General features: G+C 36.0%; 6 protein-coding genes across 6 annotated transcripts; 2 read left to right on the plus strand and 4 right to left on the minus strand.

The window, feature by feature from the left end:
- Positions 1–567: 567 nt before the first annotated feature.
- On the minus strand, positions 568–1,743 carry LOC130975894 (F-box/kelch-repeat protein At3g23880-like). Its single transcript, XM_057900612.1, has one exon. The coding sequence runs from the start codon at positions 1,741–1,743 to the stop codon at positions 568–570; it is 1,176 nt and encodes a 391-aa protein (XP_057756595.1).
- Positions 1,744–2,780: 1,037 nt separating this feature from the next.
- On the plus strand, positions 2,781–4,490 carry LOC130976633 (uncharacterized). Its single transcript, XM_057901546.1, has 2 exons — positions 2,781–3,984; positions 4,136–4,490. The coding sequence occupies exons 1-2, from the start codon at positions 3,731–3,733 to the stop codon at positions 4,182–4,184; spliced, it is 303 nt and encodes a 100-aa protein (XP_057757529.1). The 5' UTR covers positions 2,781–3,730; the 3' UTR covers positions 4,185–4,490.
- A 900-nt stretch (positions 4,491–5,390) lies between these two features.
- Positions 5,391–6,765, minus strand: LOC130975895 (F-box/kelch-repeat protein At3g23880-like). Its single transcript, XM_057900613.1, has 2 exons — positions 5,613–6,765; positions 5,391–5,464 (listed from the first exon to the last, which is right to left on the minus strand). The coding sequence occupies exons 1-2, from the start codon at positions 6,763–6,765 to the stop codon at positions 5,391–5,393; spliced, it is 1,227 nt and encodes a 408-aa protein (XP_057756596.1).
- Positions 6,766–8,313: 1,548 nt separating this feature from the next.
- Positions 8,314–9,613, plus strand: LOC130976890 (uncharacterized). Its single transcript, XM_057901848.1, has one exon. The coding sequence runs from the start codon at positions 8,427–8,429 to the stop codon at positions 9,540–9,542; it is 1,116 nt and encodes a 371-aa protein (XP_057757831.1). The 5' UTR covers positions 8,314–8,426; the 3' UTR covers positions 9,543–9,613.
- A 700-nt stretch (positions 9,614–10,313) lies between these two features.
- On the minus strand, positions 10,314–10,811 carry LOC130975896 (F-box/kelch-repeat protein At3g23880-like). The gene has a single exon (XM_057900614.1). The coding sequence runs from the start codon at positions 10,809–10,811 to the stop codon at positions 10,314–10,316; it is 498 nt and encodes a 165-aa protein (XP_057756597.1).
- Positions 10,812–11,827: 1,016 nt separating this feature from the next.
- On the minus strand, positions 11,828–12,949 carry LOC130975897 (F-box/kelch-repeat protein At3g23880-like). The gene has a single exon (XM_057900615.1). It carries the CDS (start codon positions 12,947–12,949, stop codon positions 11,828–11,830), a length of 1,122 nt encoding a protein of 373 aa, XP_057756598.1.
- Between the last annotated feature and the right edge of the window lie 354 nt (positions 12,950–13,303).

A 13,303-nucleotide genomic window follows, 5' to 3' on the forward strand; every position in this document is an offset into this window, starting at 1 on the left:
TTATTATTATTATTATTATTATGTAGGCAGAAAGGAAAAAACTGAAATCAAACACCTGTATAGAAGAAAACTAGTGACAAAATTACAAATGCAGATAGTAGAAAAAAGTTAAATGGACAATTAAATCTGATAATACTAGATACAATTCTCAAAAGATATTGTATGTAACAAGCTATTTACACTATCTAGATGTCTCTGAATTTTAAGTGTTCATATTCAAAGTAAAGCAAAATCATCATCATCATATCATCATCATATGACAAAACAAACTCTCAAACCAAAAAACAAATAAAGTTTCATGACGCTACACATCTTCCAGCTAAGTTTGTAGACCAAACATTTCAGTTACAATTGGAATCATGTTCTCCAAATTGGTGCCCTCTTAAATATCTTTCTAGTTTGGCACTTTCCAGATTGGTCTTGATTCGTATCTGTAAGAAGAAAGCAGTTCAAAACATCATCCATATATTAGACATTGTAAAAGAACTTAAACCCTTAAAATTGCTCAATTAAAAGTCAAGACATTGATTAATTCCCTAAAGCATTACGTACCCTTAGCTTTTTCTTCTACTCCTTCCCTTCCATAAAATCATCAGGAAGAGCCAATAAACTCTCAGTATACATGCAAAAGTCATTCAAACCACAAAATTTGCCACTACTTTGGAGCATCTCTCCATTATTAACATTATATTTTGCCAAACATGATTTTAACATATCAAATCCAATGATATCCCCATCATTGGATAAGTACAAAGGCCTAAAGAGAAAACAAGGAATCTTGTATGCTGTCCAAGATGACTGCACTCTATATTCTTTCATAATCCATATGTCGGTTTTCTTGTCAAAATTTGAAAAACAAATGGCTAGGCACCCTCCCAGTTCCACAAGAGCCCCAGGAGGATGGTAATTCGTCATTATTTCTTTAGGCACAGGCATCTCCCAGAAATGCCTTTCAATCATATCAAAGACAAGAATAATAGAACCACCAACATCCATACCTGTACCAAAACAAGGGGCAATCCACCAATGAATAGTCCCATTGAGAAACAATCCAGGCAGCGAGATAATTCTTTTCTTTAAAGGGTCATTTGGAAGTGTAACCTTAGAATTCGTCCATGAATTGGTTCTCAAAGAAAATAAACCCAAGTAGTCTTCCATTTCTCTGGTATTCTTCCAAGCGAGAAGGACCAAGTAGTCATCTTCTGATGCATCGTATCCAAAGCCAAACATAGCAGAGCGCTCGAGAAGCTTCCGCATAGGACCATAATTCTTGTATCCGATGACAGCATGCTCACATGAAAATACTCTGTGAGATCTAGTTAACGGGTTCCATATGACAATATAATGTGGCTCTTCGAATAGAGCTACAAAACCCCTGCATGAATTGAATACATAGAATCCGTCATCTGATTGGTTTTCCTTATTGGGAGGGAAAGAGACATTTGTTGATGTTTTAGAAGGACCATCTAGAAAGAGTGCATCTAAGTCAAAAGTTGTTGGCTTGGTGGAATCGTTGGGATAGAGGAGGAGTCTATGGGAGGGTGCCAGAGAGAGATCAAAATGGGATTTTGGCAAGTTGGGGTCTGAGATCAAAGTGTTCCATAGCTTGGAAACACACCTTAGACGCACAAGGTTTTTTATGGGAATCCTCATTAAGATTCCTCGTACCAACTCTGCAGGAAGTATGTCGTCGATGCTGATGTTTATGTTATTTTTCTTGTTACTGTGGACGTCCATGTCCATGGCATTCAAGCAAGATGATGAACTGATGAAGTGTTTCTGCTTTGGTTGCACTAGTAAGTTATAAGTGCTTTAGTAGTATCCTTTAAGAGTGTTTAAGATTTGAATCAAATTCGATTTAATCTATTAAGATCAGATATCATATCTTTGGGAATTTAAAATTTAAATAAAACTCAATCTAAAAATCAAATTTGATATAAAATTATAAATTAATTAACAAATCTTAGGATCGAAGTTTTTTATTTTCTTAATATCTTCCTTGATTGTTGGATATCTCAACTACTCTTTCATCTGCCTACAATTTATGCTAACAGAAAAGTAAATTTTTGGTGTTAAATGGATTCTTAAAAACTCAAATAATTTATCTAATGGAAGCTAACTATACGATTATGCGTGAGTTTTCAACTTTTATCGTTCATATCTGAAAGGAAATCATAATTTTTTAAAGCAAATTCTAAAAAGAAAATGGACAAAAACAAATTCTTTGAAGCTTCTTACCAGTCAAATTAAAATTCTAGCTAGCTACACAAAAAATTGTGTTCTCAAGTTCATGCTCTCCTGATTCGCTTTGTTTGAGCTCATTGTGATTTTCTTCTTGAGTATCTGCACAAGAAGCCTAGCTCATATTACAAATCAGCATATTAGACATTCTAAAGAAAGGTTAACCCCTAAAACCATGGAATTCATTAATGTCATTGCAAAGCACAGTCGATTCCAAGTCTAAAATTATGGAATTCATTAATGTTTGAATATTACAATATAAAAATATTTTTGTTATAATTTTTTTTTTAAAAATATAAATTACAGTTTCTCAAAATTTTTTTTTTAATTTTTTTAGTATTTTTATTTTTATTATTAAAAATTTATTAAATATGTTATAAAATAAAATTTTTTTTTTTAAATTTTTTTAATCAAAATAATAGCTTCTAAACAAGTAAAAAGAGTAAAATGGAAAAAAAAAATCGACCTCAGTCTCTCATATCCCCTATATATTGTTGCAGATAACGATACTAAAACCAAAAAAAAAAAAAAATCTCAGTTTCAGTTTAACTACCTTCTTTTTTTGCTCTATTTTGAGTCTTAGAATTGATTCATTCAAGATTGAAGCTAAGTGGTGTGATCCAACAAAGGAGCAAAACAACAACAGCAGCAAAAGCATCAACGACATGCTCCCTCCAGAATTGATAACTCAAATCTTAGGGAGACTTTCCGTCAAACACCTTGGGTGCGTCAAGAGTGTTTCCAAGCTTTGGAACAATCTCATTCCAACCCCAATTTCGCAAATTCTCATTTTGAACTCTCTCTGGCACCCACCCATAGATGCATCTTCATCCCAGAAGTTACAATTGATCATCTATCCATTGACCTGGATGCACTATCCCATGCTACTCATGCTGCCGCTGCCGCTGCTACAATAACAAAGATTCCTCCTTCTCCTGCTGCTAATAACGATCCTGATCCTGATTCTGATGATCACATCGTTCTTGGATCATGTCGAGGATTCATAGCTTTATACCAATACCCACACTTTTTCGTCATATGAAACCCGTTAACCGGATCCCACAGAATTATTTCATGCCATCATATTGCAAAAATTTCCGATATGGCTACTAATTGTTATTACTCCTTTGGGGCGAGCTTCTCTTTGGATTTGGGTATGACGCAATTAGAGATGACTACTTGGTGGTTTTAGTTTGGAATGATGAAGTGAAGAATCAAGAAGGTCACTTTGATTTCTTCTCTTTTGCGAAAATTGGGCACCTTCGGTGTTCTTTAATGGGGCTATTTATTGGTTGAATCATGATGGTGATTATGATGCTATTGTTACTATTCTTGTCTTTGATACTAGCAAAAGGAAGGATTTTTTAGAGATTCCTGTGCCAGAACAGTAGGAAAGTGTTATCCTTGCCGACTGACAGTCCTGGGAGAGTGTTTAACCTTGTATTATGATAAATGTGATTATAATTATGATAAATCTGTGATATGGGTGATGAAAGAGTACAACGTGCAGTCTTCTTGGACTTCCTATGAGATTCCCAGCAGTTACTTTGAGCCTATGTGCTTGTCCGAGGATGGGGATTTTATAGGATTCGATGAATTACCTGGAATGTCGAAATATAATGTTAGAGGAGAGCTGATCCTGCGTTTTGATCGCCCTTGTGATCAGATTGGGTACGTTTCGTATACTGTTTATACAGAGAGTTTCTTGATACTGGCTAATGATGGCTCTGAGGAGAAAGAAGGGTATGTAACATTGTTCTTTCATGCTTTGCTTTGTGCCATTTTAGCCGTGCTAATTTCGCTATATGCCATTATGATGGATGAAGTGTTTTGATAAATCCATGTCTACTATAGTGACTTTACCAGTTTACTCATAAACTGATATTTTCTGCAGGAGTTCATCAGTTAAAGGGACTGAAGAGAGCACCAACTTAGCCACTTGATTGTTGTTTTAAACTAAGGTAAAAAAGTGGAAGGAGTTTCAAGAAACTTTTGTATATTTGTTTTTGAGTTTGCTTTGAAAATGAGTTTCATTCCATATATGAATGTTGGAAACTCAAGGACATATAGACAATTCAAATGGTGCAAGTCATGTATTAGATGCAGTATCTTTTGTGAATATGCAATAATAGTACTACTAATAGTTCTTAAGTCTGCCTTAATTTTCTTTTTCTTCTGCTATACATGCATGATGAATGTAGCTTTCCGATTTTCATTTTGCATTGAGATCTCTATTAAGTCAATACATATTGTTACACAATGATTGGTATATATGCTGTGTAGAACCATGTATATATTATATAATATCATGTTACTATTTGTTAGGTGTTTTAATTCTTGATATGGATATATGATGAATTCTAAATGGACAATATATACAAAGATGCTATTTAGTGTTTTTCTATCTCCGCGCTTTTTCAGTCTAGAATCTTTGTACAGAGTATGGAAATTTTGTTATAGAACACAAGTTTTACACTATTTGTATATAGTATATAAACTTATGAATATAGTATAGTACAAAAAATTTTTCATGTAACACAAAAATAAGGAGAAGGCGGTGGTGGCAGCGACGACAGTGACAACGGCAGCGAGGATGACAACAACACTGAAGAAAGAAGCGCGCAGAAGGAGATGACGAAGGAGGAGGAAGAGGAAGAGGAAGAATAAGCAACAACAACGCGTACTTACTAAGAAGAATCCTGCGAGACTTGTTTGGAGACATGATTTAAAAAACCTTTGGACATCTAATTTTATTCCAATACATAAAGTAATTATTATTATTATTATTATTATTATTATTATTATTATTATTATGTAGGCAGAAAGGAAAAAACTGAAATCAAACACCTGTATAGAAGAAAACTAGTGACAAAATTACAAATGCAGATAGTAGAAGAAAGTTAAATGGACAATCAAATCTGATAATACTAGATACAATTCTCAAAAGATATTGTATGTAACAAGCTATTTACACTATCTAGATGTCTCTGAATTTTAAGTGTTCATATTTAAAGTAAAGCAAAATCATCATCATCATATCATCATCATATGACAAAACAAACTCACAAACCAAAAAACAAATAAAGTTTTATGAAGCTACACATCTTCCAGCTAAGTTTGTAGACCAAACATTTTAGTTACAATTGGAATCATGTTCTCCAAATTGGAGCTCTCTTAAATCTCTTTCCAGTTTGGCACTTTCCAGATTGGTCTTGATTCGTATCTGTAAGAAGAAAGCAGTTCAAAACATCATCCAATATATTAGACATTGTAAAAAAACTTAAACCCTTAAAATTGCTCAATTAAAAGTCAAGACATTGATTAATTCCCTAAAGGATTACGTACCCTTAACTTTTTCTTCTACTCCTTACCTTCCATAAAATCATCAGGAAGAGCCAATAAACTCTCTGTATACATGCAAAAGTCATTCAAACCACAAAATTTGCCACAACTTTGGAGCATCTCTCCATTATTAACATTATATTTTGCCAAACATGATTTTAACATATCAAATCCAATGATATCCCCATCATTGGATAAGTACAAAGGCCTAAAGAAAAAACAAGGAATCTTGTATGCTGTCCAAGATGACTGCACTTTATATTCTTTCATAATCCATATGTCGGTTTTCTTGTCGAAATTTGAAAACCAAATGGCTAGGCACCCTCCCAGTTCCACAAGAGCCCCAGGAGGATGGTAATTCGTCATTATTTCTTTTGGCACAGGCATCTCCCAGAAACGCCTTTCAATCATATCAAAGACAAGAATAATAGCACCACCAGAATCAATACCAGTACCAAAACGAGGGGCAATCCACCAATGAATAGCCCCATTGAGAAACACCCCAGACAGCGAGATAATTCTCTTCCTTAAAGGGTCTTTTGGAAGTGTAACCTTAGAAGTCGTCCATGAATTGGTTCTCAAAGAAAATAAACCCAAGCAGTCTTCCATTTGTCTGGTATTCCTCCAAGCGAGAAGAACCAAGTAGTCATCTTCTGATGCATCGTATCCAAAGCCAAACATAGCGGAGCGCTTGAGAAGCTTCCGCATAGGACTATAATTCTTGTATCCCTCACATGAAAATACTCTGTGAGATCTAGTTAATGGGTTCCATATGACAATATAATGTGGGTCTTCGAATAGAGCTATGAAACCCCTGCATGAATTGAATATATAGACTTCATCATCTGATTGGTTTTCCTTATTGGAAGGGAAAGAGACATTTGTTGATGTTTTAGAAGGACCATCTAGAAAGAGTGCATCTAAATCAACAGTTGTTGGCTTGGTGGAATCGTCGGGATAGACGAGGAGTCTATGCGATGGTGCCAGAGAGAGATCAAAATGGGATTTTGGCAAGTTGGGGTCTGAGATCAAAGTGTTCCATAGCTTGGAAACACACCTTAGACGCACAAGGTTTTTTATGGGAATCCTCATCAAGATTTCTCGTACCAACTCTGCAGGAAGTATGTCGTCGATGCTGATGTTTCTGTTATTTTTCTTGTTACTGTGGACGTCCATGTCCATGGCATTCAAGCAAGATGATGAAGTGTTTCTGCTTTGGTTGCACTAGTAAGTTATAAGTGCTTTAGTAGTATCCTTTAAGAGTGTTTAAGATTTGAATCAAATTCGATTTAATCTATTAAGATTAGATATCATCTCTTTGGGAATTTAAAATTTAAATCAAATTCAATCTAAAAATCAAATTTGATATAAAATTCTAAATTAATTAACAAATCTTAGGATCGAAGTTTTTTATTTTCTTATCAGCTTCCTAGATTGTTGGATATCTCAACTAGTCTTTCATCTGCCTACAATTATGCTAAGAGAAAAGTAAATTTTTAAAAAACTCAAATAATTTATCAAATGGAAGCTAACTATGCGATTATGCGTGAGTTTCAACTTTTATCATTCATATCTGAAAGGAAATCATAATTTTTTAAAGCAAATTCGAAAAAGAAAATGGACAAAAACAAATTCTTTGAAGCTTCTTACCAGTCAAATTAAACATTCTAGCTAGCTACACTAAAAATTGTGTGTTCAAGTTCATGCTCTCCTGATTCTCTTTGTTTGAGCTCATTGTGATTTTCTTTTTGAGTATCTGCACAAGAAGCCTCGCTCATATTACAAATCAACATATTAGACATTCTAAAAAAAGGTTAACCCCTAAAACCATGGAATTCATTAATGTCATTGCAAAGCACAGTCGATTCCGAGTCTAAACATGATATCCATTTTCTAACTGAATTTATCACTCAGACTTCCCTTAACTATAGGAATAAAACACAGCAAGGTACTCTCCCAATTCAGAAAGAGGGACAGAGAGCTCAATCAACCAATGAATGCCGTTAAAAAAAATCCTTTTGACAGCGAAGTCCCCTGTTTAGTGGATCATTGAGAAGTAGTGCAACCTTAATGCTCCTCCATGAATTATTTCTCAGTGAAAACAAATCCAATTGATATTCTCTGCTTTCATCATCCCTCAAAACTAAGACAAGCAAGTAGTCATATACAGCAGTGTACTAGGAGAAGCTTTTCTCAGGGAATTGATGTAAAATTACGAAGCCTCTGCAGGATCCGACGATATGAAATTGATGGCGTGGTTGGTTGAATTTCAGGGAACATTGCTATAAGAGTTACTGCCATCCTAAACTTTCTATAACAGCATCTTTACTATTAATTAATCCGAGGGTTTGTTATGGTATAGAAGGGTACCATACTAACTTAAAATAATTAATTTTAATTAACAAAACCCATAAAAATTTCTCAATCACACGCACTATACTATAAGTCATTGGTATTAAATATTAATATCCTGTAATTTTATTGTAATTTCAAAAATAAATACTTTGTACTTATAAAAAGTTGCCCAATTCTTTTAATGTTAATAAAAAAATAAAAACCCTCAAATACTATATTTTCATAATCATAACTCATAAAATCAAATAATGGAACTCTAGTTCCCTAGATTGCTAAAAATAGTTAGTTTAAGATCTCAGGGCTTAGTCAAACACTCAAACCTCTTAATCGCTATAATTGTTGTGACTGGTTTGGTGTTTCCCATCACACCTCTTCACTATGCATTGTGCATTATGGAGCCTGGAGCCACACATTCCAGCTTCTTGCAGAGTTCCAATTCTACACTCCCCACTCATCACTCCCCTTAACACTCACTACTGCAAAAAGCCATGCTATTCTTATCACCCAAACAATCTCTATTACTTATTCCCATTTTTGTAATCGCTATCATCCAAACAGTCCCTATTCTCGCACGTAATGCTCACGTCATCAATTTCCGCTCACCGAACCTGTATCCAGAATCACTCGCGTGGGATCCACAAGCGCAGCACTTCCTCCTTGGATCCCTCCAGCAGCGCCTTATCGCCGCAGTATCCGATGCCGGCGTCGTCGAAACCTTCATCTCCGACACCGAACTCCCTGACGGTGCTTCCATCCTCGGCATCGCCGTCGATTCTTACCGCAACCGCCTCCTCGCCGTCGTTCACCAGAGCCACAACAACGATCAACCTCCGTTCAATGCCCTCGCGGCCTACGACGCTCGCTCCCGCCACCGGATATTCCTCTCCTTGCTCCCTTCTTCCTCCGAAGACACGTCCCCCGCTGCCGCAAACGACGTCGCCGTCGATTACGACGGTAATGCCTTCGTAACAAACTCCGCGGGAAACTACATCTGGAAAGTAACCTCTGATGGCGAGGCCTCGATCTTCTCCAGATCTCAGCTCTTCACGGCGAACATTCCGGCGACGGCGAACAACGACAGCCTCTTAGGCCTCAATGGAATAGCTTACGTAAGCAAAGGTTACCTCCTCGTTGTTCAATCGTGCACGGGAAAACTATTCAAGGTTGACGCGATCGACGGAACAGCGAGGGTGGTGATTCTGAACGAGGATCTCATCGGCGCCGACGACATTGCCTTGAGGAAGGACGGTGGAGTTGCGGCGGCGGTGTCGCCGGTGAACAAGATGTGGTTCCTGAAGAGCGAAGACAGCTGGGCGGAGGGAGTGGTGTTCGACAGGTTGGAGCTGGATCTGCGACGGTTTCCGACATCGGTGACGATGGGAGAGAAGGGAAGGGTTTACGTGTTGTACGGACACTTGGACGAGGGGAGGGTTGGGGATTCGGTGAGGGAGGGTTTCGGAATCGCTGAGGTGCGGTCAAAGAGAGAGGGTCAAGATGACAGTATTTGGCTCTTTGTTTTAATGGGTGTAGGCTTCGCATTTTTAATGTTCTGGAGGTTCCAGATGAGCCAGCTTGTTAAAAAAATGCATCACAAGATTAATTGATTCTCTTCCTTTTCTTGTCCATATTCTTTATATTCTTGTGCTAGATTTTACTATTTTTTATTTTTGAAAATATTCCGTTTGTCTTGATTTCGAGTATTAGATTTGTTTGATCAATTGTTTTCTTTCCTACAGAGCTTGAATTGAGGTTGAGCATAAATTATGTGTATAATATTGGTCTATTTTTATTGCTGCTTCTAAGTCGGTGAGTGCTTTTTCTGCATTAATTATTGAAAATTCGAAAGAAGGCATCGTGAATCACATCAGAATAGAGTTGAAAACATTGAAGCAACTCTCCTTCAAGATTACACTTGTAGATCTTATCACCTTTGGTATCTTGCATAATAAAATCACTGCCATTGGATGATAAGGCCAGAGGAATCATACATATGTTATGAATCTCATAGAGAGTCCAAGATGAGTGCACTTTATCCATATCTTAGTTTTGTTGCCATTATTGTAGCATGAGAAATATAAAGCTAGACACTCTCCTAATATCACCAGATCAGACACCGGCCCCACACGTTCCTTTTCAGGCAGAGCTATCGTTGAGAAACTCCTTTCTTTCGCATCGAAGATTAGCATAGCTTTGTAACAGCTACGGTGAATAATCAACCAATGTATAGCTCCATTAAAGAACAACCCCCGAGAGTAAAACAAACACTGCCTGAGTATAGATATGGGGAAGGGGAATACAGCATTAAATTTGATCCATGAATTGGTCCGCAATGAAAAGCAATCAAAGCGGTATCTCTTAGCAGCTATTACTATCAATTAATCATCATTTGATGCATCATAAGCAACACCATACAGAATCGAATCCTTTTTAATACTATAACCGTAAGATATTTTTTTGCAGGATCCAGTCACTGGGTTCCATATGATAATAAAACCCGGTTCACGGTGCAAGAATACAAATCCTCTGCAGGATCCAGGAACAACAAAATAGTAGGAGTCTCGTTCCTTCTTATTATTCCCAAAAGGGAGAGGGACATCTTTTATTGCAGCATGAAGAATTTCTTCGTCTTCGTTGTATAGTGCATGTAGGTCAACCAAGCGAGCCTCCTCATTGTTCTTGTTGAAGAAGAATGAAGGGGCGAATCCGGAAGAGTGGTGAAGATGTAATTCCACGAAGTTTGAATCGGAGATGAGAGAAAACCATAGCTTAGAAACAAACTTGAGACGGAATAGATCTTTGGCTTGCACCCTCAATAAGATTGCTTGGAACAACTCCAGAGGAAGATCCTTGATGCTCTTCTGGTTATTATCCATTCATGCTAAGTGTTTTCTTGCTCTCTATGATTCTTATGTAAATGCTTCATTGTATTTGTGAAGGGTTGTTGGTCCAAGATTCTATCAGAGACTTAAATTCTTGTTAGTTAATTAGTTCTATTTTTAAGCCTTAGAGTTTCTCACGTACCAAATTTTTTGAGATCCCATTTGAACCTAAAATTTAGTTTCTCAAAATATTGAAATATAATATTTAATAAGAACACTTTTAATTATATCCTTACAAAAAATAAATGTATTATTTTAATTTGAATTTTAAGTTAATTTTTAACATTCTAAAGTCATGATGTGTAACAAATTCATCTATGTTTTTGGCGCTGTTGAAACCCCATCTTTCTCATGACTGGAATACTCAGAACACTGAACATGCACTATCTTTTTCCTCCTCTGTTTATTTTCTAAGTGTTTTTTTTTCCTTCTAAACCTAATTACCTAAATAATGAATTTAAAAAGAGTTAATTTTTTTTTTTGAAAAATCAAAATGAGGAATTTTATAAACAAGTGATATTTAAAAAATAAAAATTGAAACTTTCATCAATTTTAATAATAAATAACAGTATAATGTTGTTTGGATTGGATTATATGAATTTAAAAATCAAATTCAAAATTAATTCAATTCAATTAATACTTTTTTTAAATAAAAAATTATGTTTGAATCCACTTTAAAATTATGCGAATCTGGTCACTTGAATTGGTTTAGAGGATTTGGTTTACAATAACAATAAGTCAATAACAACACACAAATTCAAGCTTTAAAGCAAAATAGAATAAAACTAAAGTTTCTTGAAACTTTCAACTCAATTGCCAACCCTACAATCTATTTAAAATAGAACAACATGCATGCATGCCTAAAGTTGGATTGCTCCCTTATTCACGTTCCTTGTTTGACCTCTTTGTGATTCCAATTAAATATTATATTCAAAACTCACGTATATTAATTATTACGCAATTAAATTAACATGAATGTATAGCAAGGTGCAAATAAAGCTCATTAATGATTACATACCATTTTTCCGTTTCTTCTTGTCACAGCTGGGGAGTGTGGCGAGACTCGGTGTATACACAGTACTATTGTACTCTAAAGGTAAGAAACCATACTCCAAGTATTTAAAACACTGAAGCCTCTCTCCTTCAAGATTATACTTAGCAAAATTGTTATTGGTACGATCTACCACAATAAAATCACTGTAATTAGATAAGAATAAAGAATGAACGCAGTGGTGAGGAATCTCGTAGAGAAGAGTCCAAGATGATAGCACTTTATATTCCTTCAACACCCATATCTGAGTTCTTTTATCATCACTGGAGGGGAAGAAATTCAAAGCTAGGCACCCTCCTAATATCACGAGTTTGGAGGACCAACACGTTCGTTTTTGTTCAGGTAAAGGTATCGTTGAGAATCTCCTTTTCCTCACATCAAAGATTAGAATATCTTGATTGTTACATAGATAATTCAACCAATGTATAGCTCCATTAAAGAACAACCCGTCAGGTTTAAACCCGTGGGTTATCAAGGGTATGGGGGGTGCAACATCAATCTTGGTCCAGGAATTAGTCCTCAACGAAAAACAATGAGGCTGGTTTTTCTTAAAGGCTATAACTATTAAGTAATCATCATTTGATGCATCATGACCAATGCCTTGAAGAACCGCAATATGATTATACCAATAATGACTTTCTTCAACAACATTATAGTAAGATATTTTTTTGTGGGATTGGGTCAATGGATTCCATAGAATAATATAATATGGTTCATGGTGGTGTAACAATACAAACCCTCTGCATGATCCAAGAACAAAACGGGAGGGTATGTTCTTCCATGGGAAAGGGAGAGAGAATTTTTCTATTGAGGCGCCAAGGGTGGCGCCACCATGAAAGAGTGCGTGTAGGTCAACGGAGCCAACCAGTTGATCATTCTGGGCGAAGAAGTATGAAGGGGTGGTGAATTCTGAAGTGTGGTGAATATGAAATTCCACAAAGGTTGGATCGGAAATGAGAGAGAGCCATAGCTTAGAAACAAATCTGAGAGGAAGGAGATGCTTGGCTGGTACCCTCAGTAAGATTGCTTGGAGCAACTCCAGAGGGAGAAGCTCGTTGATGCTCTTCTGGTTGTTATCCATAGAAGCAAGCTCTGTTTTGTTCTGCTTGGTTCTTATGTAATAGATGAAGACTGTCTGGGAATTAACGGCTGTTGATCAAAGACTCTATCCGATTGAATTCTTGTTAGTTAGTTAGTTCTATCTTTGAGCCTAGGATTCCTCTTGCCTTGTTGAATTTCGTTTAAACTGTTGTGAAATCGAATAATTTACTGACGTCCTTGGTTACTACTAATTACTAGTAACACATTAAGTTAAAGCTTATGACTCTAACTTCATTGAATGTATCTAATCTTATAAAGATAGGCTATCCGCTAAAAATTATTTATAAGAGAGTAAAATCTCACTTCGAACCCTAACTATTTACAAAAAGGATCT

Source organism: Arachis stenosperma, chromosome 4, assembly GCF_014773155.1.
Source record: "Arachis stenosperma cultivar V10309 chromosome 4, arast.V10309.gnm1.PFL2, whole genome shotgun sequence".
NCBI classification, from domain to species: Eukaryota; Viridiplantae; Streptophyta; class Magnoliopsida; order Fabales; family Fabaceae; genus Arachis; species Arachis stenosperma.